This window comes from Pieris brassicae, chromosome 11, assembly GCF_905147105.1.
Source record: "Pieris brassicae chromosome 11, ilPieBrab1.1, whole genome shotgun sequence".
Lineage (NCBI taxonomy): Eukaryota > Metazoa > Arthropoda > Insecta > Lepidoptera > Pieridae > Pieris > Pieris brassicae.
This window is the reverse complement of record NC_059675.1, coordinates 6324384-6351735: the sequence shown is the minus strand read 5'-3', so window position 1 is coordinate 6351735 and position 27352 is coordinate 6324384. Positions and strand designations below refer to the sequence as shown.

General features: G+C 32.4%; 2 protein-coding genes across 4 annotated transcripts in view; one reads left to right on the top strand and one right to left on the bottom strand.

The window, feature by feature from the left end:
• Positions 1-710: 710 nt before the first annotated feature.
• Positions 711-17227, top strand: LOC123716559 (regulating synaptic membrane exocytosis protein 1-like). Its single transcript, XM_045672359.1, has 5 exons — positions 711-911; positions 12469-12625; positions 12759-13570; positions 14100-14244; positions 15321-17227. Exons 2-5 carry the CDS (start codon positions 12472-12474, stop codon positions 15449-15451), a joined length of 1242 nt encoding a protein of 413 aa, XP_045528315.1. The 5' UTR covers positions 711-911; positions 12469-12471; the 3' UTR covers positions 15452-17227.
• Positions 17228-17736: 509 nt separating this feature from the next.
• Positions 17737-27352, bottom strand: part of LOC123716523 — a 28987-nt gene continuing 19371 nt past the window's right edge. For all 3 annotated transcript variants that reach the window (XM_045672306.1, XM_045672308.1, XM_045672307.1), the window contains exons 4-8: positions 20061-22372; positions 19632-19757; positions 19313-19388; positions 18845-19015; positions 17737-18687 (exon numbers count right to left, since the gene is read on the bottom strand). In XM_045672306.1, coding sequence (XP_045528262.1) covers positions 18518-18687; positions 18845-19015; positions 19313-19388; positions 19632-19757; positions 20061-22372 — 2855 coding nt within the window. In that variant the 3' untranslated portion in view covers positions 17737-18517. The remainder of the gene's footprint in view (positions 18688-18844; positions 19016-19312; positions 19389-19631; positions 19758-20060; positions 22373-27352) is intronic.

Below are 27352 nucleotides of genomic sequence, written 5' to 3'. Positions count from 1 at the left end.
TATGTCAAGTGTTAAAACTTAAATCAGGTTTTTATGAATGTGTTACGTCTGTTAAGAATCATTCATTGGATATGGTTGAATGGTTTCGGTTGAAAGGTCCCCCTGGGTGTCGTGCAGGTAGATAATGCCGCGGTACATTTCTTCACCCTCTCAAGGAATAGACAAGGCGTGTACCTGTTTTGCTAGCTATAAAAAGATTTTGATGCCTGTGAATATGCCAATAGGAAACAATAGTTTTTTTTGTGAAAACATTATCCCATATTCTATAAATTCCAGGCGGCAGGCATATTGCGAATTGCCAACTTTATATTTAACTACGACTTCAATAATTTGTTAAAAGTATTTACTAAATAAGATTTTAACTGGAGGACAATGTTTTTTTATTATATCAGGAATGTGTTAGTTGTAAAACGGGGGTATCGAACCCTTATAATTGAACGACGAATGACTTTTTTTTACTACCAATACATATACTAGAACTGCTAATTTACATTTATTTAATTTATTTCGTATTGTAACACTGTAGGCTTAAATTACTTATAAACCATAAGCACCAATTTTCTAGCTGTATCATAATAAGACAACAGTATAGAAATAACCAAAATAATGACTCTCTGACTACACTTTTATTCATAATTCACAGATAAACTCAACGTCAGACAGCGCGGGCTTATTGTAGTTTGAGGTTACGACTGAAGTTCCATGTTTGATGTTAGTGTTAGTTCAACGGTCGTGTGTAACGAACGTGTCGACGTTACGGCCGCTATATTTTATATTTTGTTGTTACTGAGATTAATTTTTAAATGCAACAGTGAATTTATACGATCAATTTTAAATGAATTATGAGTGCTTGTTAAATGTGGTCCGTACGTTAATTCCTTTTAATTGTTTTTGGATTTCATAATATTTGGGTAAGTTCAAATAATTTGAAATACATTTTGGTAATTACAAAATTATTACCTGAAAACATTGCACAGTTTTGGTAACATTTTGAATTGGAAACATATGATTTTCTCTTACGCAACAAATTTTTTTTACGCCAACCGTGAATATAGTGCACTTAAATATGTCTTACTTCACGAAGCTACACATGCTTACATGTTATATATACGTAGTTTTGTTTCGTATTTTTTTATATTAATTTTTTTGTATACATATTACAATACAATGATACACATACACATTACAATGATAAATTATATATTTATAACGTTATAAGTGTTTTTTTTAAGAATTATCAAAACATATTTATGCTAAACGAAAAAGTAATTTCCTGTATTAAATCAGCTGGAACGCTGATAAGTAAATGTTTTAAAAAACCTCGTTCGAACGTTCAACAAGCGCTAGGGCCCAGTCCCCTTGCAATCTGCCCTAACTACACTCCGCTACGCAAATATTAAATTTCTGTAATAAAACTCGTAAATCTATGATCTGAAGGATCAAATTTCCACGGATGTCTTTACCGAAGTATCGTAGGACCACCATCGCAGTGCATTGAAGTTACACCCTCGTTTTATTGCCTGTACGGTATGCATATTGTGGATAGCGCCTTACCAATCCATTACAAGATTAATCCAACGTATTGTTATTAATTCATTGTTGTGTAAATTAAGCATGTTATAAAACCACTTTTTATACCACTATCTGTCGCTCTATTGAGATTTATTTTAGTTTTAAAATGAACAGCTGTGCGAGTAGTGTTGGGACAGCTGTTATGTAAGATCTAGTAATTTTAAAGTAATAAAACATTCTATGAATTCAATAAGGTGAATAATATTCTATAAACTGACCATGGTATAAATCTCTTTTTAGGTATTTTTTAAAAAATTTTATTGGTTGTATAGGTTGTAAATTACTCAAATCAAAACATAAGAATTTTATATACATATAATTTTTAGCAGAAGCAGAAATGGAAGTTAAGGTCATTAGCGCGGATCCAAACACGATTTTCCTTTTATAGGAAACGAGTGTGGGATCGAATTAATAAACGGTCTCCATTCCGTCAGACATTTTATATATTAAAACTGATAATTTTTTATTACAAGGACTTGGTCTAAACTGGTAATCTATAGTCATTGATTGTTTTATGATGTTCTTTACAATTCAAATTTTATTTAAAAGTTTAATACTAATTTTTAATTTAAATATTGTGAGGTTCAATTAAGGTGATAATTTTTATTACACTGAAAGTACTAGTAACTTCACTGTACGTGAATTAAATTATTCGCATTAACCAAGTTAAAGTGCGTTCCCTAGACAATATAATTCTTGAAACTCCTCCTTTACTGTGCAAAGTTTCCTACTATGGAATTCCTTACCATTTGATATCAGACAAAATTCAGTCTTTAAATTTATTTTAAAATCTTCTTTTTGATCAGTTTTCTTCTGTCTCGTATTTAGCTACTTATACATATGTATATTTTGGTTATAGTAAGTGTTACATGTTATTTTGTGTTCTTTTTTGTTATTATTATGCACTTCTGTACTTTACCCTCTGTAGGTGTTTCTTTTTTTATCTTCCATATTAGGGTTGCCTGGAAAAATCGTTTTTTAAGATAAGGCCGCGCGTTGCCTAATTACTTATGTAACCAGTTTTTGATATGTTTGTTTTTGTATTAGGTAAAGAAGTGTGAATTAATAGAGTCCTTTAAATATAACTATTATCATATATTCCTTAACAAACAAGTTTAAAATTATGCTTGTGTTTTTTCAAGAATGCTTACTAAATGATCAAATGACTTGGCAACATGTAAAATTGTCAGTAATTGACTGACAATAAAATCATGTTAAATGCAAAGCCTAAGAAATGCAGGTTTCATTTAAGAAATTCTTTATTAGTCTTGAAACGTTATTGAGTGGCACTTTTACGTATTTAGTCGTATATTAGAACATATTATACCCGTGTATATCTTTGTATATTTCTATTCTCCTTGATCTATAACAAATGCCAATTCTACTTTTGGCTGGATACCTTTCACCTTAAACAAGTCACGACAATTATGATTCGCAAAACATAGTTCATAGCTTAGCTTATTGGTAAAATGTTGATTAAGATAATGCTGATAATCGGCTTCCAATTCCAGAAGGGATTCCCTAATGTTCCATATATAGTCACTAAGGTTATATACCTTAAGACCACGTTGAATTATAACGGGCACCAAGGCTTCATATCTCGATCAAAATAAACTTAACAAAACATGATGAACGAATCATGACATGCTTGTAGCTATAGTTATAGGTACGTGTACATAGGGAGTTCAATTTACAAATTACAATGCTGACGTGTACGAACAATACCATGGTTATGTAACGGTTTAGTATATTACTGCGCACTAGCAGCTATTTATAAACAGAATAGAAAGATAAGTTCATTTCTATTCTTCTTTTGTTTTTTCTTTAAGACTTCCAATATTTGACGATCTTGTGGACGACAAAGGCTGTATGCTTAATATATTTTAGTTTCCAATTAACAAAGAAAATATGAAGGCTACATTAAATTCCTTAAAAATCATAATATAGTTGAGCCCGAAGTACGTTTGTAGTTTCTGAGCTGATTAATGAACTAACATAACCTAACAACCCTAGTAGGAAAGTTTTATGTAGGGATGCATTCGATAACGATACCGATATTTCGGCGATACTTTGGGTTTGCCGATATATCAACATCGGCGATATTTTAATTGCTGACGACACTTTTCAAATTTCGCGCTTTTAAAAAACTAATGTAAACGCGTATCTTCGCGGATCTAATGCGTTGCAAACGAGGATCGGACTGTATATGCCCCTCTCACCCGCTTTTATTGTATTATTATTATTTTTATTGCTTGTATTCCAATTCGCTAGACACTTTACCTTTAGTTGGCTTTTAACTGCTATCGCGCGTAGTATTTCGATACATAATCAATAAAATACAGAATTACAAAAATGTTACTAAAATGGCACTTATCAATGTTAATTTTAATTATTGAGAGTTATTTATTTAATTTTAATTCTTAATTTGAATAACTAAATCTAATGTATGTAAATTTAAATGTATGTAAATAAAAATTAAAAACTTTAATCAAACTTGATGTATTTTACCTTTACAAAGTATTTGTCTAAGAAAAACAATCATTTCTTTCCTAAAATAACCTATATTAACACAATGTTAGATATGTATTGACAATTTTGGCCTTGTGGTTTCTGCTTGCGGCTCTTATCCCTGAGTCTGAGATTTTCACTATATTCAACACTTTCTCGTACGGTAAAGAAAACATCCATGTTAAGTCAAAGTCAAAATCATTTATTCATATAGGTAACACAATGTAAACTTACGAACGTTGAAAAGATATATATATAATAAATGCTTCTAATTTTCATCAAATCAAGAGTGTAGAACGGAAGAGAACAACTGGCAATAAACTCTCCGCCACACTTTTTAATCGCCAAGTTTTTTGTTTTACACAATGTTTGTAAGGTGTTGCAACCATTAACTATGTTCCACATTTTAGGTATTTAGGTAATTAATAATAATAAAATAAATTAAAAACAAAGATTTGTCCTCTATCAGCAGGAGGCATGGTGAAATAGGAGCACGCACTTACGTACTCGTAGGAACAACACGTAAATATATAATATAGTTAAAATAACTAACAGCAACACGAATTCAAGTCCAACCAGTCATCACAAGTAGCATCCGTTCACGAGAGACTGATCATCTACGTGCCTATTAGAAAAAAGGAATGATCACGAAACAGATGCAGCCCTAAAAAGTTTGGAGTGCCACTGGTTTATTTAAATATCTTATAGAAAAAATATTCGTCTTAATAGTCTTTGCTCTTAATTATATATTTATGACAGGTACATATCCTTAAGGATATTGATATTGATAGGACAGCGAATTGGGTTCCTTTAACTTAAGCGTCACATTCATTGAGTAATTAAGTGTTTATTCATTATTGGATCTTCATTTAATTAGTGGTATTGTTATTTTGCCCTTCTGAGACGTAATAAAGGATAAACAATGTTTTCCTGCTCATATTAATTATGCGTCACGTAAATGTTGAATAACAGTTAATACATTACATTAAATTATCCAATCCACATTCAATAGCGTCAATAAGTTCAAATACAAAAAGTTTTTGATAAACAGGAGTCACACAGCGCTGTCTCGACTCTAAATCATACCCTGACACACAATTAACTTGGTTAAAAGTGCAAATCTCAACCCAAAGTACCTCCGTTTGAATTCAGGCTTTGCACCAATGGATGTGTGTGTGCGCCAGTTAGCACGTACAATGAAGGAAAAATCACCAGGAAACTGTCAAAGACGCAAAAATATATGAGGTGTGTACGCAGACAAAACAGCTCATGTCCTATTAGGTAGGGTATGGGAGTTGAATTAGAACATAAAACTTACTATAACTCAAACTTGAGAGTGCTTAAGATACGCAATAAATATTTATAGGAAAAAAGATAATCTTGTAGATACTCTGTTTAACCAATTAACATTAAATCAATTTGAAACGTCATTCTAACAACCTAGATTTTATGTCACGATTTAGCATGCAATAAAAACAAGGCTAAGTAAAAATATTCATTTTCCTTTTTTATTCTGTCCTCCAATACATATTCTTATATATATTAACGCGAATATATTTATTTAAATATATATTTACAAAAATATTTTTCAGGCACTGCGGATTTCCTCACTATAAAAATCTTGAATAATTATATCATTGTATCTTGATACATTTAATGGGGTTAATGACTAGTAATTGAGCAGGTTTTAATACAGAGACTTTTTGTCCAAGCTTTCAATATATATAAAAATTATCTGCTGTTTTCTATTAATAGAATTTACAAACTCCAGACCACTGCAATCCTTTTATGATTAAACTTAGCAGCTATTTATTGTAAATTTATATTACACGGTACTATAACTGTTTAATAAGAAAATAACGGCCATCACTTGCCATCAATCACAAATCCAGCGCACGCAGTTTTCACTTAAGAAATACAAAGACGAAACTTCATAACAAAGAGTGGGAAGCAATTTCCCAGATTTCTTTCTATCTTAGATCTAGGTCATTCATTATGGGAAGACTAGAGCTGATTGAAAACTATTGTAAAGAACGTTGTACCGTGGTAATAAACCGTATGGCCTACTAAACATTACTTGCGATAAATTTATCTAAGACCGGTTTTTTAAATACATATAGTTCGCTTCTTATCGCTATTAAAGAAACAATTGTTCTTGGTTTGTAGAATATTAAAACGTTTAAAATACGATAACCCTAAAGGTACAAAGAAGAGTTATCTCATGAATATATAATAATACATATAATAAAAATAAACACGAAATGGTAAACCTCGTAGCTTCTTACAACAAAATGATATAATAGACAAAGAAATACTCAACACTATAAAGGCCTATATAGTCATCCCAACGTAAACACAATAATCGTCAAAACGGTGACTAAAAATTGTACCATATTTGATGCCATGATAAAGACTTTTTGTAATATAATGAAAACATACTTTGTAAGGACAAGGAGGTGGACTAATTGGTCCATAATTTATATTAAGGTCTAATTTACATTTTTTTTTAATTTAACAATAAAAAAACTTAAGTATAAAACATGTACAGACCGTTCGGAGATGGAAATTACACCGGTACCAAACATGGTACAAGTTGTCGAGTGACGTGTTTCTAATTATTGTATGGTGTTTAAAAGTTCTTCAAAAGTATAATAATAGTTCAAGTAAAATGAAAAGAACAAATAGGTATTATTCATTGCTTTTATTTATAAATAATATAGAATAAAGTAGTATTCTAACGAAACTCACAACATACAAACTTGAACTCTTGTATAGATATAGCGCATGATTTCCACATACTGTGTAAAGCACATTTATTCGGGATAAATGACAGATTGTGTAAAGTTAATGGAGGAATTATGGAGTGAGTAGTTGGTCCAAGGTTTAAGTGAGGTAACAATACAAATACGAGTAACATTCCCAAGGGCCCAGTACCACTATTGCTGTCACTATGCATAAATCTTAGTTACATTAATAAACGTGGGCGCAGCAAAACACGAACTCATACGATATTATGACAAATACCTAAGTTATACTTTTGTTTTGAAAACAATACCCGGTTCTAGAAACTTCTATGTTCCATAATATAGTTTATTCGAAAATTCTAAGTCGTACCCGATTTATTAATTTGTATTGAAGTATTTTGATTTACGATAATCAAGACAAATTTTGAGAATAGAAATTGATAAGTACATATGTACTTATCTGATAATAATAATAAAATAATGTTAAAGCCCTGCAACGCACTTTCAAGCCTCCGGGTATTGCAAGTGTTTATGGCAGGCAGATAGCGCTTAACTCTAGTGTCAAAGTTGATCGACCTACTGGATTTCTCCCTGTCTTATAATTTTTTTAGGGTAAGGGGGGGCGGAGGCTCTTTGTCCCTTTATTAATCGTGTTAATGTCAAAATTATTTTGAATTGGCTTGAAATGTAAAGAATAAAATTTACAACGGCTGTTGGTTCAATAGTGGAGTTTGCGAAGTTTTGAAACCTACAAAGTTTGAGTATTACTCATGCCCTTACGTTAGTTATAATTGAACCACTAACGAAGGAAACACGAGCACTTAAATAATTTCACACGTTTCAATGCAGAGGCAATGAACTTTTATACCGGAATCTTTAATTTGCATTCAATTCAGAATACAAAAACAAAATATTTTTTTGTTTTATTAAAACGTGTGAAAAATGCAATCTATATATGACGTTAATATTTATAAAAGTTTTCCAATAGTAAGCAGTAGTGAGCAATCTAGTCTATTGTAATGACTGCAGGCCAGGCCTCGGTTGATCAACAATCTAATCGTGGTAGGTACAATTATTTCCGGACTTAAAAATAAACAATAATATTAATACATTGAAAATAATATTTATTTAAAAATTACAAGTATATGAATGTTTTAGAAAGTAACAATATATTTTAGCAAGTTCAAAGAATCGTGTTAATATAGTGGGCGGGTATGATGAAATCATTATGTAGGTGTTTATTTAAAAATCGAAGTCAAAAATCAGAAGTCACATTACCTTAGATTTGTAAAACAAAATATTGGAAATCCTAGATCGGGTTAGATGAGACAGATCCAAATTCATATTATACAAATATTACAAACGCATCTACTACAAAAATATTTAACATATAACCTGTAAGGCTCACAAATGAAAGCATGGGTGTATTTTATTGCAATGCTCAGCGGTTTACCGGGTAAGCCTATTTACTTATAGGAGAATAATAAGAATCAATAAGGGAATAAGAATGCTAAATTAGTAATTTCAAATTTAGAATACGGTCACAGACTTTGCAATGTACGTCTGTTGCATAGACCATAAACAAACCGGAAGAGCAGTGACCAGCGTCATCCGAATTCGGCACACAACGGGACGCGACGCCAAATTAACTTCACTTTCCCACCTGACCGCTAACTGGACTCATCTTTAAACGATGGTAATTCATTTTGCATTTTTATTTGGATATTTTTTAGGCTAACAGTGTTTTTGTGCCAATTTTATTATCAATTTAATTACTAAGCACACAACAACTTTAATATAAATTTAAATTTTTATTACCGAATAAATCCATCAGATAAATAAATTATATACAAGTGGTAGTAAACAAAATAACGGTACAAGTTTAACTTTAAGCCTTATTTATCCAAGATTCAACCAATATACTTAATTCTCATAATATATTACGAAAGATTAACATTTGAAAAGGCTAAAATGTTGTAATAAATAAATAGAAACGCTCTTATTACCTACAGGTAATTTGTCTGAAGTTAATAATGTGGTCGTACCTTGATATTATATTAGTTTTTATTATTTAGCACAAACATAAATTTTTCTAAAGAAAAAAATTAATAATAATAGTTTATATATTGGAAACAAAATGATTTCTTTATTAGGTTGTGGATTGTTTTCATTTATTCATAATTTTGTATTTCATCTTTGCAAAATACACATTTTGTAGCAATTTCACGATAACTCGGCTTATAGTTACTTTGGTGAATCTATAATTTATCATCTATCCCCCTTTGTTATTGGACCCCAGAGAGGATTATCAGTAACAGAGATCACCCCGGATATATTATCGCCCTATGGCGACTGGAATTTAATCATGTCTGGACAATTAAATTGGCACAGCTTTTTATATTTTGAGATTATAGTTTAGACACTAAATATATTTACATATATCCAAAACTATTAGATATAATTAATACCAAAAACATGAATTGCTTGTAAATTAGCATAACAACTCTAGTAAATACAAGTAACGGACTTTTGCCAATTATGGAAAACATGTGAAGCTATGAATATAAAACAATAGTACAGTATTTTTTATAAGTGTCTTGCGAAACGTTGTAATATCGTAATTATATCTCTTTCTTAAATAACTGTATGTTTTATCAGATGGGTTTCACTAGATACTTTTATAAAATGCATATAAAATGCGAGCTAACCAGCGAGACACTTTCTTATCATAAATTGAGAGTATTTACGGCATAACATTGAATAGTTATTTGAGGCGTTATTCAAAGCCAGAATATTTTAAGAAAACTTCGTCTTTATCACTTTCGGGTCGCTTTACAAATAAATAAACGCGACCAAACATTTTTTAATTATTGTTATTATTTTATGTATTGAACTCTACCTATATTACTCAAAAGAAATACTATTTATCTTCCCTACATAAATCTAATTTTATATTTGTATGAGTGGAAGACCGCGGCCACCGGATATCCGCGACTGGTCGGTACATTCGGGTCCACATGTCTGTTCACTTAGGACTCGTAAAAGTAACTATTAAAATGTATGTTATCTATTTTATGCTGTATTAAGTTTAGTATTTAATAACGGTCCTACATTATTGAGGCCACGGATAGGTTAGTACTATATTAGCCTAGTTTTTTAATCATTGAACATTGGGCATACGAACGCGGCGAAGTCTAATTTCATAATGATTATGTCCCTACTAAGGCTTTATGAAGAAGGTCCTGGGTTCGATCCGAAACAATATATTTTATGTTGGTGGTGGCACAAACTACGTGATATGAAAAGGATATTAAACAAGGAGTGTGTGTGTGAATGTGCCCCATTACCCCCCAGTACCCCATCACGATTTATACACATTGTTATGTTATACTAGTTATATGAGCACGAAAATCTTTGGATGATTACACATAAAAGCTCAAATAGGTTTTATCTATAAATAAATACCTCTAAATCATCGATCCAAGCTCTTCGATATTTTAAGGGTTGTTATGGCTACATAGCAATATTCTATCAACTTTTAATTGTTATTGGTGTCAAAATATGCCTGATTTTTAATGATACAATTTGAACCATTCAAACACCATCATTACACAGTAGGCTGAGAATTTCGCTTCATAGGTAATTAGGTAGCTATTTCAACGCTTTCACGGATTCGCCTAGAAATGGTATAAATTGATATTTAAGGGTCAAGTGAGAAATATCAAATTGCATATGTAATCTAAAAAATCTATCTATGTATCTAGAGTGGCGGAGGGTTTATTGCCAGTTCTTCTCTTACGATCTACGCCCTTGATTTGAGAACTGGCAGTAAATGTAAAATTAGAAGTAGTTAACATGTATTTATTCATTTATGTTATTTATTGTATATTGTGTGACTTAAATGAATTTGAATTTGTATGAACAACTAATGCCGTATGGTTTTTTAACATTTAGCGACAATTGCCTTAATATAAAAAGTTTTCTCAAGACATGATTAAAGCTGCAAAGCAGTCGCGCGTATCTTGCCACGACTAATATTTATAATCCTTTCGAGACACTAGTATAGGATCTAGTACTTAACTGTAATTTTTAGGTCAATCCCAATAAGGTTGGTATTAAGACTGTTACCGGACGTAGATATTTACGCGACCTAAACCCACTCTATGTGGGTGTTATATGGTCGTCAGTTTTTATGCAACTTTATTACTACAACACACTAAAAGAATCTTTATACTTTAAGTCGCAAGATACATTATTGTTTTTACGATAGAACATTACACGGCTTTTCCAGTTTCAAACGTGTTGTTTTGACACTAAAACGCATTTAAACAAACAAAGCATTGGTGTTGTCTATGAGATGAACATAACCTCTATTAATACATTCCTTATATGTTCAAACGGTTATATTTAGCGATGCGTAGCTCCGACTATTAAATCATTAAACTCGGGCAATGCTCACATAATGAATGCGTAAGAGAAATGGCCTTATATGATGTTGTAAGTCTGTATAATTGTCGGTAAATATATTATTAGCCACTATTGTTAGATACACAGTAGTTGTTTTTAGGTATTTTTCTATTATACATGCGTACCTCCACTCCCGCGGCGTAATCAGATCTAGGTATTTTTGTTTATTTACACTTCTTTGCAATAAATACAGTACAATTAAAAATAATTAAATAATAAGGAGGGCAACGAACCTTATCGCCTTGAGTGATCTCTTCCAGGTAACCACTGTAAGTTACGTAAATATATTTATTCTTGTCAATTAAGTGACAATAATTGTCGATATAGTCTCTGAAAGATAACCGTCGTGGGATTTGTGTTCGCAGTTAAATTACTTTTTTTGTGTACACAGTATCGCCATTTTAGTTCAACAGTTCCAACATCATATTGACACTTTATATGAACAAATGAACAGTGTATATTCTTTGTGAATAAATGAAAGGACGCGTAGCAAATAAGAATTGTATTAGTTCAACGCCATGCCAGTTCTCTTTCCGCACAGACCCAACCACACTTTAAAACCTCAAGGAAATCTTTAATTTAGACCTTCTACCTAATGTTTAAAGACATTTACCACATCGAGAGGAGTTATTAAAAATACCTGCTTGTTTCCATTATTTCTTGTGGGATTTATATAAACATGTACTTCATTTTATAAGCCTTGTAACAGTTATTATAACAACCCACGTCAGTTATTACTTACGATACCTTTAAAGAATTTATAATAAACCTTAAGGTTCAATTTTATATTAAGTAATAAGTAATAATAAGTCTCTGTTGTGAGCTCCATGTCCTAAGCTACCACTACCTAGTGCAGCACGAAATTTATTGAGATTTAATTAAAAATAATATAGATCAGCGTTCTCATTTGAGCTCATGCCTCGGTCGAAGGTTTCTATACTCGGCTTATGAACTTTATATGTGCGAATTTAAGTCTCTCTAACGCGGAAGGAAAAACTCGTGAGGAAACCGCCCACCTAAAAAGACGATCACACCTAAAAAAGTGCACAGCAGGTTGATCAACTTTTAGAATAGATCACGGAACAGATACAGATTTCTGAGGCCCATACATAAACGGTTTTCGATCGTTATAGATATATAATATTTTGGTTCTAAATTGTCATAAATATGTTTTCAGAAAATGGGCGCACCAGCTTGGGGTACTCGCGGGGGCGGTGATAGGCCTCGCCTGCTGCGCATGACCCCGCTAAGACATAGCTTCGCAGCACCTGCTACGCCGCCTGCGCAACCACCTCGTACTCACGACTATGCGTCTGATGCTGATACCAAAAAAGGTATAGTTCAAGGTTCTAGGTGTAAGCTGTAAGGCGGAAGTTTGAAACAAAATATACGTCAGCCAATTTAATAATAATTTAGGAATATTTAACTAGTGTAAATTTTATATAAAATTACTCTTAAATGTTTCAGAAGAAAGCTGGAATGCTAATTTATCACAGCGATGGCGGAAGCTAAGACGTAGATGCTCACGGCTGCGACCTGGTTCAGGAACCCGTGAACCCAGCCCCGTTCGTCGTTCCCCATCGCCACCCTGTCCTCCACCACACTGTTCACCTGCTCCCGCATCGAAACTTTCCTTCAGGCATCGAGGCAAAGTTTACACTACAGCTTCTCTTCGAGTCACTAGTGGAGCACCTGATATTCTCAGAGCACTTGGAAAATTAGGCGGAGGGTTGAGAAGAAGGGCTCTGTCAGCACACGATGTCTTAACACCGCCACAACAACAGCCTTCAACTTTCTATGTTCCTAGTCCTACAGCTATACGAAATCCCCCTTCACCATCCCCAACCAGACAAACCTCTACCGTTCGTAGACGCTGCAGCTCTCCCAATATATATAGAACGAAAAATGGTAGAGACCGAGCTCCTATGAATCAAGAAGATGAAAGCAGAGATGTAGTAGACTATTCATACGGATTAGAACGTAGAAATAATAGTAGAAATGGGCGAAGTAGACCGTACAGTGAAAACGTTGAGATACCTATTTATAAGAATGGATACGACCGATTGGCTAGTGATACTGAAAGGTTATGGGAAGAACCGTACAGATTGCCCAGAGTTCAAATGCGACAGGATCCAATCCAGCAATTAAGGAATGGTGTTTCCGAGTTGCGTGTGAGTTCAACGCCTCGGTCTGCAAGACCTCCTGTGGCTTCACCTACGACTCAGAAAACACCTAAACGACCCCCAATTCCTGAACCTCGAGACACACACACTTTTGAGGTATTTATTTGTTTTTCAATTGATTTAAGATGTAATTTTTGTTAAAGTGGTCTGTCAGGTGACTGAAAGTGGTTGTCTGGAAGAGAACGCTCAAAAGCGACAAGGCTGCCAGTTGCCCTCCTTTTCATTTAATTATGTCAATTGTATTATGTTTCTGCATCGAAGTGTTAATATATATATCAAATAAAATAAATAAATATATCTTACGTAACTATTTATTAATAGACCAACAAAACAACATCGGTCAAAGTTAGTATGTTGGTCGTAAAGTAAAATAAGTTTAATTTCTTACCATCCCTTTGACCTAGACAGCATACCTAGGACGTTATCTAATATAATATTTTAGATTATTATCTTATATAAAAATTTAAATTAAGATAAACTCCCATCATTTAAATTATCTGTCAGAAATGTCTTTCTATAGGACTGAGTGTAAATATCCGTGTTCATTTTTTTATTTACCATTTATTACTATCGATTAATTATTTACAGTAAATCAACATTGAAGGATACCCTTGAACATTTTCAGGTGCGTTTCACAAAGTCAGCTGGCGGTAAGGGTCTTGGGTTTAGTATCGTGGGAGGAAAGGATTCACCTCGAGGAGACATGGGCATCTTTGTGAAAACAATATTCAACAACGGTCAAGCCGCGGAGTCCGGTTTACTTCGAGAAGGTAACGAAATTTCACTTAAAATTATTCATATACGAAAGTGTCAAACCAGTTGTCCAAACTGGATTCTATAATTTTCATTAATAATGCTTTAGGGCAGTGCCTCGAAGTTTTATATAAAAAAAATATTTTGTATTGAGGTCCTTATTGAGGTCCGTCTCGCTAAATAAGTCATCAATGAGTTCAGCTTATGTTTATTGCGAATATATATATTGATATTTTTCAATAGACATGGCTGAAGAGTAATTTAGATGATATGTCTCGTGTACATACAAACAAAGAGTTCAAAGTCTCCTTACATAATGCAAAAGCTATTATGGATTATTGTGTAACGTGCACATTCCTTACTGTCGGTTAATAACAGCTGCATTTCACTGCCCTCGTAATTCAGTTTAAACCACCTGTCTACATAATTTTTTAAACTTTATATGAAGTAATAATTCGACATTTTGAACTATACGTTACCATATACGGAGTATTATGAAGTCGCTTTATTAAAGTCGTGGATATAATGAAATGATTTATTGATTGTTGATACAGTATATCAAAATATACAACATTATATTATAAACAAATTATACAATAAATATTGTAGGTAATGGTTGTTGAATATATATACGTCGAAACTTTAATTTTAAGATTCAAAATATTAACAAGTTATACAGGTGTTTGTTTACGAGCCATAGATTTTTCAAATAATTACACATAAGAAATCTTTTTTTAAAATTTCTAAGTGTCTTCGTAATAGTTGACAGGTTTTATATGATAATAGGTTCATTGATAATATAGTATATTTAATAATTAAATGTTGATTTTTAAATGTATTTTTTTACTCTCTCAGATAAATGAGTTCTGGATAATAAACATATGTATACATGACTACGTATGTGTTAAAAAAAACAAAAACGAACCATAACAAAAGAGTAGAGTCTGTTGTGATTTAAGTTAAGCTTACTTCGGAACAATTCATTCAATAAATTTCTCAAAAAGTCGTTTAATAATAAGTTGACTTCGAATATCCTACCCCTAACATTAACTCTTTCCACTAAGTTAAACAAACGACTTTCTCCATATTTCAGGTGACGAAATCGTAAGCGTAAACGGCCGTGGGACTGCTGGTTTGACGCACGGCGAGGCCATACGGTTATTTAAGGATGTCAGAGCAGGCCCGGTCCTCCTTCGCGTAGTAAGAAGAGCTCCGGCCCGCTGACTGCCCTGCGCCTGCTGTGGCGAAGAGCCACTCCAGGCGCCTTACTATGTCCCTGATTATTCTACTATTTAGATATTGTAATGTTGTTATTTTTTAAACGACACAGTGTAAATTGTGTCTTTTAAAACACTCGTTGTGTTACCGCCGACCATGGATACTTTCACTGCCAGTAGGCAATTGCTATCGCGAATGCGTACCGACTTTTTAAAATCATAATTGAAATGAAGCTAATTTTAGTCAACTAAATAGCTACAAAGTATTTGATGTTCTATAAAGAGTGGAGTGTATATTCCTCCCATATTTTTATCTCAACATATAAACATCTATTTCCATTTTCCACATTTCAGTTATAAACAAAATGATCTTTTTAAAAAGTAGATATATTTACGATTATAAATAAGTACTTTATTTACATTTTAAATAACTGATGGGTTCAACACACTTATTGCTAATAGTAACTGAAAGGCGTACGTAAAGAATTATATTGTATAATATAACTTGAATGAACTCATACAATATATAATATTTTAATCGAGTCGATTGTTAAGGTGTAAAATGAATAGTGTACATAAATACAATACATATAGATTAAATTATTAGAATAGCAACACCTTATGAAATATTTGTATAAAATAATAGTACAAAACTTAATATAAAAATATACGTAAAAAGTTTTTATATTGTGTCATTGGTACATACGCATTCTATTTAATTGAATACAAATATTTAAATTTATTTCCTTTGTAATTCAGACCCTATTTTATTGTCTGTGTGACAAACATGAATAATGATAATAATTTGGGCTTACTTGCTAAATAATAACAAAGTTGTTCCATTGATACAGCATTTTCATTTACAATAAATACCACGGAAGTAAATAGAGAATTGTTATTCTTCTCTAATAAAAATGTATAAAGTGGTTAGTTTTCCGACTTAAATGCTTTTTTTGCTATTTGAGTCTGTGATAATTATTAATAAACCAAATTTAAATATTAGGTATAAACTAAGTGTTGTAATTTTAAATAATTGAATCAGATTTGACAGTATTGGTACCGTAGCTGTTCCATAAATTAGGCAACTATTACACGCAATGAAGACATTTAAACAACACTTGTGTTTTGCAGCATATAGATAAGGCTTTTACTAAAAGAATGATAGTCTGGAGACCAAATTGTAATATATAAGTGAAGCTTTGTACACTTGTGACCAGCGCCTGAGTAACTTACATATATCATATGTATTTTTGATAACATTATTTTATATAAATGTTCTTAAAATATGGTCAAAATGTAAAAGTGTTCATTAGATAAAGCTTTCTGTTTTATGTTGAATCTGAATATATATTGCACTTGTTTTTATGTTACTTTAACTTAAATGTTCCAAACTCAAATTTTAAAATAAAATAAAAAATGGGCTGTAAATAACAAAACAAGCACGATTTCACGGCAACGTCTAGTCATCCTTACGTTCCGATTCTCCTAAAAGTACAAGAACAAGTTTTAGTACCTATTTGAATTGTTAACTTGTATAACCTATTTATTTTTCAGTATATTACTTCGTCAAAAATTCCTTACTAATACCACAATATGTGTTCATGGTGAGGCGTAACTGACCGAATGACCGAGTGTACAAAGTTTTGTCACCTAGTGAGCAAAGATTATAGATATAGCTATTTATTATGAATAAGAAATAATTTATAATAAATGCCTTGATTAATTGCACAACTAACATATTTTTGCATTTTTTTTTTATAAAATCTTACCTAATATAAAAATAAGTATCGTAATATATGACAACGAATAAAGAGAAATATATAAAATTAAGTGTATTACTGCAAACTAAATTATAATAATTGAATAGTATATCAATCTCATGACATATTTATATTTAGCTAATGTGAGTTTATAAAGTTTCTTATATTTAGAATATAATATATTGTTTCGATAAGAAAATGAATAATATATTACCTATATATAAACATTTTTTGCCGCGCCTACTGAAAAAATAGCCTGCCTTAAGATGTTGTTGTAAGTATAGATAGGTATAAAATTTAATAGGAAGAGTATATAAATATGAATAGTCAATGAAAAAGAAGCGAATTTGTTCCTCCAATATAACATTCTGGGCTTACAGCACTTATTACTTTTATTATACTTTAATTGAGATCTGTGTAAAAATCTTTATCAACCAAAAATGTTAATAAAAACAACTTGATTTTTAAGAAAAATTTATTATAAAAATAGCACTTATTTCAATGTATAATTTAGGGACTATAAATATTATGCGGTTACACTTTCAGTGTTTTAACGATATTAGTAAAATATACAAGTTAGAAAAATAGGAAATGTAACATCTATTTACATGTATTAGAAAAATAACTAACAAGATAACATTATTATTCAAAGTTAGGAATGGCAAGGCATATGTTAACTGGTATTCAAAAATTAATAAAAAAAAGCAAAGTTACTATTGCTATCAATAATGAAACATTCGTAGACATAAAAATAATGTGGTCTACATTTTTAAGGAGTGAGTTATTTATAATGGATTAATGCAAATTTTAATATCTGGCAATAGGAATTTTGATTCCAATGGCACGCCCTTAATACAAATACATATTGTATAATTCCTAGATCATACTTACAGCTACTTTACTTCAAGACTAGTATTTTAAATAATAAATAAACATTTGAATAATTCAATTCAATTACAGTCTTCGGGTTTAACTAGGATTTAACGCTTAAAACGCAATCTGCTTCCACGGAATAGACAATCTTTCACAGACCACAGAGATTAATAAGATTTCAGCACAAACCTCATTCTACAGAAATCTCATCTGAACTAATTACCAGTGGCCAAAATCTAACACCAACAGTTTAATTATTTTAAAAGGTCCGATTGCTATTCGTAAACTTGCTTGTCACAAAAAAAAACTTATTTTCTTCCTTCAAAATTCTAGCATTCAATATGAGACCACACCATAGTATTGATATTTATACCGCTGACTGTGATTGATGCAATATTATGTTAAGAGCCACTGGACATCTTTATTTATCTGTATCCAAGCTAGTTATTGGAATTTATGGGGTTTTTCAATACTAAAGCAACTTGTCCAGCAGGAAGAGCTTTTAAAGCCGCCCACGCTTGCGTACGTGTGAATCCTTCGAACGATTGGCCTCCCGCTGAGAGAAGTTCAGCACCAACCAATACACGACCGCTTTGAGCTGCAGCGCCACCTGTGATTCAGACATAAAGTAAATAATAGCCAGCATAATTTAATTTTAGAGGCTATTGATATATTGTATATATGTTGCCTATTGAACAACGATAATAATAATTTCAATGATAATCTTACGTAGATCAAACAGATTGAAATGCAATAATGATGTTTACCTGCAAATAGTTTCTTAACAGTAAGTGGTTTGTCTCCATTCGGCGAGTCCCTCCCACCATCAAGTCCAAATCCTAACCCAGCACCGCCACCGGCTTTTTCCAAAAGGACAGTTACTTCTGATGCATTGGTTTTCTTGTCATCCTTGACAATGGTTTTGCCTTTCGACTCCGCTATAAAAAAATAATTCGTTTGCTTTATATTTAGATATTAATAATAATATTTAAAAACGTGAAGTTTGTAATGCTATCAGATTAGGAGAATAAAAGACTATTAGGAAAGAAGAGTAAAATAAAACTTCCAGCCGGTCGTTCGACCCCATCATTCGTCTTTTTTTTTATATATCTCCATATCTCATGAAAAAGTATTGAGCAAAATGGTTATGCCAAGCGCCTAAGCCCGCCATTTTTACAACTCGGACGAATTAAAACGTAAAAGTATCTTCTTCAAAAGTGAATGTATAAACATACCTTTGTCAGAGCCGCAATTGTTAGAGATTCCGTTTCTTTCATTTTCAAATTCGATTATAACCTCAGAGCGTTGCTCCTGTAAATAATATTAATATTTGTGTTCAAACGATAAACCCTCAAAAAGTCTTTAATGGTTATATAGGTGCATGCTAATAATAATAAGCATTAAAGTGCACACTATAAATATATATATAATATTTTTATAAATATATATATATATATATATATATATATATATATATATATATATATATATATATATATATATATATTCCAAATTTCACTGAAAAGCGTATTAAGTAATAAACTAATATTTTACCTTTAAAATCGTCACAGACTGCGCATGTGTAAGGCCTGTCATTGGGCAGCCGTTAATGCTTTTTATTTTTGTTCCCTTTTTTATTCCTGCCTTGGCTGCAATACTGTCTGATAAGACACGATGGACCTACAAATAACATATTATTGTCAATATTACTTCTTGTTCTTCTCAGTTAAGATGCCATCTACTTTTTGAATCCGAAAATGAGGGTATTACTGCAACTCCAAAAGAAATTATACGATATATAATTACTGGAATCTCTCAATCACGATTGCCCGTCTACTTTGCGTAGTCGGTTCATTAGAAATCATACATGATAAAATGTTTTGAAGTTCTACGGTAAGAGTTTATTATGTTATAATATTTTATGTATTAAACAAATTGTGCTAAATTAAATTAAGGTACTACGGTAAGGTAATAACTACTCACCGTAACATCTTTTGCCTCACAATCTGTACCTCCAGCTAATATAAGACCTACGCCTGAACCATTTTCTTTTTTGAGATGAATTATCTGAGTTTCAATTTTACCAATATCTTTACATTCGTGTTGTTGCGTATCATTCTTAGGCAACTGAGATGATGTGATTTTAAGGTTTAATGGTGTAGTAGATTTTACATTGATTCTACTTTTTAAATCTTTCTGCCCTTGTGTATTAGTATTAATATTTTCTTCATTTTTCACGAATCTATAATTATGATTATTTAGTGTTGTCCCTGGATAAACCTTGCTGTTTTCGGAAGAAGTCTTCTTACTTATCCTATTATAATCATCTAGTCCAGCTTTATTAATCTCGCTCATTATTTTGTCTTTAATGACTTGTGGAACTTCGTCATTTCTATCATTTTCAACTGGTACACCATTTTGTTTTGTTTTATTATTTGCTGATAAATTTCGTTTTAATCTAGAGTTCTTAAAATCAGATTTTCTTTGCCGAATAGTTATTTCACTTTCAGAGTCGGAGTCACTTTCAACAACAATTTTATTGCGTCGCCTGCTGTCGCCTTTATTCGTTATGACACTCACATTTAATGGGAGCGTAGAAAGGCGTTCAGGCGGTCTAGAAATTGGGCTAGGAGATCTGTCATGAGGCTCATGAGAGAATTTAGTTTCAATTACCGGAGAGTTAAGCTTTGCATCTCTACCACTCCTACATTTTGCAGAAGCGAGGATATTCCTTCTATTTATTGTATCGACGTTATAAGTTTTTGAAACTCTTCTCTTGTCTGAGTCTGCTACAGAACTTTCTAAAGAACTACAACTAGCCTGCGATCCGGAGGTTGCACCCGATCCAGCTGAAGAACTGAGAGATACATTTGTTTCTGATGATACAGAACGGCAGACCTTCCGTTTAATGTATTCGTCGGAATTTTTATCAATGTGGATTGGTTTTGCTAAAAAGTCGGACTTAACGTAAGTAGCATAGTGTAAAATTTTAGGTGACATGCGAGAGTTGTCAGATTCCACATGATCTAAGTGCTGCATAGGCGATGAAGCTGAAGATCGATAGCTGGATTGAGTAGAACTCATCGCTGAATCATTGTCACTGTCAACCACCTCAGTTGTAGTACAAATTTTAACTTCAACGTTCTTAAAGTTGTGTGTATTATTAAAATTATTTTTATCGTATTGCTTATATACAAGTGGAGAATTAATGTAATGTGTTCTGGATAACTCTGCAGAAGCCCTTAAGGGCTTGTGCAAACTTTGAACAGCGTTAATTTTATTTATAGTTTCCACTTTTTCAGCAAATTTTCTTTCTGGAGTAGATTCTTTAGATAAGCACGATGTCGGTGTATAAACTTGCAATGACTTCCTTTTAAAAGCAGGCGAATACTTGGGGAGATTGTTAGGCAAGAAATTAGTTTTCCATTTACTATCATTGAAAGTTAATGCTCTAACATTACTGACCTTAGTTTCACTCTTAACTTCTGGTTTTATTGATTTTTGTAGGAACATTTTCGATAAATTGTCTTTGACTTTTATTTCAGGTAAATCTATAATGGGTGCTTGCATTTCAGGTATAACTAAACCTCGTAACTTCGACATTGATTTTTTTCGTTGTTCTATTAAATACTCTAAGTTTGACTTGTGTGATCCAGAATGTTTGGAACTATTATCTTCACTAATACTGCGTCCATGGAAAACAGGTCTTGTAAATGTGGCCTCTGAAGCTAAAGTATTTGTACTGCCATAGAATAATGGTTTCTGTAATACTTGTTTTTGAATACATTTTATAGGTTTAGTTTCTATTATTGTATTTTCACCACCACCTAAAACCTCAGGTCGTTCTGTGTGTCTTTTATACATCCGTGGTGTTTCATCAAGATTATCTTGTGATTTCGTGAGACGCCTATCTAACGACGATATTTCTGTATAGTTTTTAACACAAGGTGTAACACTTTTTCTTATAGTAGAGTGAGATCTAACCGGCAAAGTGCCACATATTTTGTCTATGCGATCGGAGGATATTGCAAGATCTGATGAAAACATCGCTATTTTATCCTTTACACTGGCTTCGCTTCTCGCATCTTGAGATCTAGATGTAAATGAAAGACGTGGGCGAGTGGTCGGCCAGTTTGCGGGCAAGCGTGGGGGTAATCTAGTGGGTAAATCTGGTATCTTCTCAATCGCATCAGAAGGCGTTTCCACACCATCGGGAGGCTGTCGAGGACACGTCGGTACCGGTGCCTCGTCATTTGAAAGGCTTTTGTCTTCGGCATCGCTGCGATTTAGGCGCTCTGAAACATACATTTTACATAATTAATACAACTTTTTCTTATTTGAAACATAAAGATATAAAAAAACATCTTTATAATTGAAATAGATTCATAAAATTTAGTTTATTTCCATTGTTCGCGTTAAAAATATTATAATTATGAAGGGCGAATAAAAATATTGAAAAGTTACTCTACCGTTTTTCGATATGACGACGATAAAGTGTATGCTGCATTTACAAAAAGTACTAGACAATTGCTGCACTGCTTACTGAAATACTATTTTTTTTTTATATTAGACAGTCAAGTCAAGGCAAATCATCAATTGTACTTGGCTTGAAATATTTACGCAAAAGTCAATATTGGAAATATCTACATGATTCACTATCCTATTACAGTTGACCATTGACCAATCTCGTGCCTACTGTCTTTGCACTAAGTTATGCGTCATTTATTACCTCACCATTACAAAATATATAGATGATGCACCTATAAATAAGCAAATAATAGACGTAATGACCATCTAATTATGGATACGTTCAAAATCATTGTTTGATGTAAATTACGTTAGCATAATTATCGATACCTTCCTTTTCTTCCTCAATTGGGTACAGTTTCAAGTGCCGAATATTAACAACAGTGTAGGTCTTCGTTTGAAATATTAATATATTTTTAGTATACATTTATCACACTGACTTCATATAGCAATACTTTAACGCAAACTGAGAGTAGGTTTTGCCTATATGGCACACTTTGAATTATTTGCACAACTGTTTTAAATGTTTTACTAATATTAAAATAATTATAATAATTTTCGTTGAACTCTATAAAGGCATTGAATTCATTTGCACAGTTGTAATTTCAAAATACTTTCGATTACTCCCTACATATTATAAAACGGAGCAATTAAATAAATTGAATATAAATAGAAAATCATAAAAATCAATCTAGGAACGGAAACATAAATAAGTTTTATCGAGATGCATAAAGCAAGTTTTGCTGTCGGAAAAATGTTACTTTTAACCAACCTTCAACAAAGGAGGGTCGTACGTGGTAAGCTTTTTACCATAGGGCTAAAGCCGAGTAAAAAAAATTTTCCATTGTTCAGATGAAAAGACAAGTTTTTTCAAACCCTTATGGGGTTTGTTAGGTCTCAGAAATTTGCAAAAAGAGGATGTACCTCACAATTTTATCTACGAATTCCATACATAGACTTACTTTTCAAAAAGTGTAACAGTAAAATCTTGTTCCCACTTCATATTAATTTAACATTAAATTTTCCATACCAAATAATATTTGTAACCTTTTTATGAACAAGCCTAAAATCAGTGAAATTTAGCTGATTTGTAATGTTCTCAAAGGAATTTTTATTCCTTAAAATCAAAGGGTTTTACCTTTTTTAAATTTATATTATTAAAATAAAATATAAGTAAAGAGTTTTATTATAAGGGTTACGATATAGAAGGAAGAAGAATTCCGAATGTAGAATTTAGAATAGTTGTCCCCAAAACTTCTCTTCTATTGTTCGCTTTAGCAAGTTAGTTTTACTTGTAAGCTATATGTACAAACAAATCTGGATTTTAGAGAAGGTCAGTGTCTGCCAAATATTTCAAATGGTTACCAATCCAGAGAATTGTATCTCCATGATATAGATATTTATTTTATCATACTAATCGTATTCTCTATAGGCCAGAAATTATTTTATAATAAAATTGTAATATTTCAACCATTTTTACATATTCTAAATTTATGATTATTTTTCTTATATTCTGTATTATTATACACGCTATAGGGGCACATTTTTTTATAAATATACAAAAATGAAAAAATACTCCATTTTCGCTCATTTATGTTAAGTACAATTAAAAAATATTAATTTTATACGAAAATGGAATTCGAATACCCTACAAATAGTTATTTGTTTTAGAGATAAAACAATATAATAGAGTTATGAATTATCTCTATAATCAGTTACATTTCGAATAAGTATTTTGCTTGTAACTTTAAAAATATACCAACCAAGTAAAGACATGGAGCGCCTCGGAAGCCTCCTTGTGTCCAACATTGTGTAACTTTAATCTCCTGAATTAAAATCAAATTACATCAATTCATAACACTGCACTTTCGTTTATAGAACCAGTTTTCGGTTCACGTTCATTCACAAACTTACTTTCATCGCTTTGGGAAAAAAATCCGAAAACAATGTGTGAAAAACAAAGGATCGAAAAGCGAGACTCAGCCGAGGAAGATCGAATATGGAATGCGGAACACTTCCATTTCAGTCCGAAATAACAGTTATTTAACATAGGGCTGCGTGTGCGCTTGCGGCTTGCGCGTATGAAGGCTAAATCGGCGTACGCGGTACCGCCGCGGCGGAACGCGATGCACTAAGTCGCCAGTTTGCCACGGACTTGCAGAATTTTGCAGCGTCGCCGCCCTTGACGGGGGCGTTGCTCCGAACCAGGGACGGACACGTCTCCCCGCACCCTCCGCAACACTAGTCACCACTTACAGGACCTCACTGCTAATTCACCACAGTCTGATACACTTCACCTATAATACAGTTTGGTTAGCAGTAACCGAAGAAAGGGAAAAAATATTATTAACTTCTTTTTAAGTTCGATAGTAGACGTTAACTTGGAGCTGTGAGCTATTTTCATAATTAAATGTTAAGGAACGTGTCGCTTAGCAAGTGGTCAAGCCGGCTTTGTTCTAGTATCGATTTAAGTGGACCTAAGCATCGATCACTAAATCTTTCTATATTTAGAGGAAGGCGGAGGGCGGCGACCGAGCGCAGACGGCGCCCGCGCACTACAGATGTCAGGGTCGCGACGCCCTGCGCCATGCTCTACTTCCGTTAATACGTTTTTATTCTCAAGCATTAAAAAAGAAGTTAAAATAGGTTTTAAACCTATTCAAATAGCCCAAAACTTTATTTTGTTAATTCTCATTTAAATTACTAGTTATAAGCAATTAAGGTTAACTTTATTATAATTTCATTTCTCCGTAATTTGTCCGCAGTAATTTAATAGCTAAAGTTAAGCACATCGTAAGGAATGACGTAGCTTTACACGGAATGCGGAAGTTAACTTATTACAAAATCTTTGTAATTTGTTTAGTAGCAATTTGCAACAGCAATACAATTATACAATCAAGGATTGACCCAAGTTAATCAGCTCCGCCTATTGCATAAAAATGCAATAAAAGCTTCGTTTTATGTTGGCACGAAGCCTATGTCAGGTAAGTTGTTTATCCATTAAAATGAATTTGGCAAGCTTTCATTTAATTCCCTCACGGTCCACTGCATACAAGTTAAGCGGAGGCAACTGAGAGAATGCGCAAAGATGACGTCGTCCGGAGGCTGGAATGCCGCTGGACCCTCTCCTCCCTCGCGACTCGCAATCTGAACCGCTCCGACGTGTTTGCTAACTTGTTTGCACATTTTTTTACATTCCCCTCTTGCCATTAAATACTTTTAAATATGTATTTATAATATCATAAAGTGCGTGCAGCCTGTACGCGTGGGAATTCGTTCTTAATACTCAATGGAAACGAAAGATGCAACTAAAAGATTGCCGGCCCAAAAGCTATCATCTCATCTGATCGCGTACTTGATTGATACTTGAATCAATTAATTAATGACCTTTAGCCAGATCAGCGCTTGAAATATCTAATAGATGATCCGGACATCTTGAATATTGAATAATCATCAGTTTCATCGATTATTTAAATAATAGACTAAGATTGAGACTATGAGAGTAAAAGAAAGTTCAATCGATTTCACTTTCAAACTAAATTAACTTTCTCCAATGACATGTCTTACATAATATTTCTAAGATAAAACAAGCCATAATCGCAACATTTGTAACTAAAGGTCGTTAAGTTAAAATATAAATCACTTTCATTGTACTTTAAATAATGCCGACACATCATTTATATTTTAAGAAGGAATTCTATTAGTGTGACTTTAGATTTTTGAATGAAACAATAGTTGGTTATTCGACGTTTCGAAGTTTTTCTTAAATATTAAACCAAATGCGTAATACAATCGTGATTTAATAGTCCGAGTTACATACACCGAGGAGTCTTTCTGAAGTAAACAGCTCAGAATATTAAAATAACCAAACAGACAGACAGCCTTCTTGTACAGTGAAAGAACAGCCAATCACTTTCAATCATAAAATGTCAATCTGAAATTGCAATTTGCGGCATGCAAAATGTTGAACAATGAATTCTGAGGCAGGTCGCGGACAGCAGGAATTCAGTTCGCCTTACTTTCCACAAGATTCTTTGTGTTGAAGGAAATTTAAAATATTTTATTAACAAAAACATCGAATTCCTAAACGATTACGTAATCGTTTCGTGAAGGCAAACACTTTACTTAAATATTTTTAAAAAAGTTTCTTATACAAATTATTAGGCTTTACTACCTTATAATAAAAATGTCATTAATAGCGGAATCGAAAATGTCAATCATTAGTAATTAAATATGTTCAGTATAAGTTCTGAAGTAGGTAATTTTCCTTACAATTTACTTATATGATATATAGTTATAAACGTAATAGGCTTACTTATATATTTTACTTTAGTAATTTTTTTTATCAAAACCAATTTAAAAAAGCATCAATTCATTGCAACGGAAGAGGAAATTAAAGGAATCGCCAAGCTTTATTCAAAGGAAGTTAAGTAAAGGTCACACCATGTGTTGGCAATGAACAGGTGCCTCGAAACAAACGTTGCAAGGTGCCCTTTTGTAAAAAGATAGCGATAAAATAATTCTAACGAACGTTGTTAAAATTTCTGAATACCTGAATTAAGATATTAAATACAGTGTAAACTATTTATAACGACACTGAAGGGAAAGTTTATTTTATGCACTTATAGAGAATTGTCGTAAAATGGACAGAAGAAAAACGTATAAATAATCCATGATTCCCATTTATTAGTCATGGTCAACAACACGTTCAAGCAATCCCTATTTGTAAAGAAAAGAACGAATTTCTT

Coding starts and splice junctions, on each gene's coding strand:
- LOC123716559 (XM_045672359.1), top strand. CDS start 12,472: ATGGGCGCACCAGCTTGGGGTACTCGCGGGGGCGGTGATAGGCCTCGC. Junction 12,626..12,758: donor TGATGCTGATACCAAAAAAG/GTATAGTTCAAG, acceptor TAAATGTTTCAG/AAGAAAGCTGGAATGCTAAT. Junction 13,571..14,099: donor GAGACACACACACTTTTGAG/GTATTTATTTGT, acceptor GAACATTTTCAG/GTGCGTTTCACAAAGTCAGC.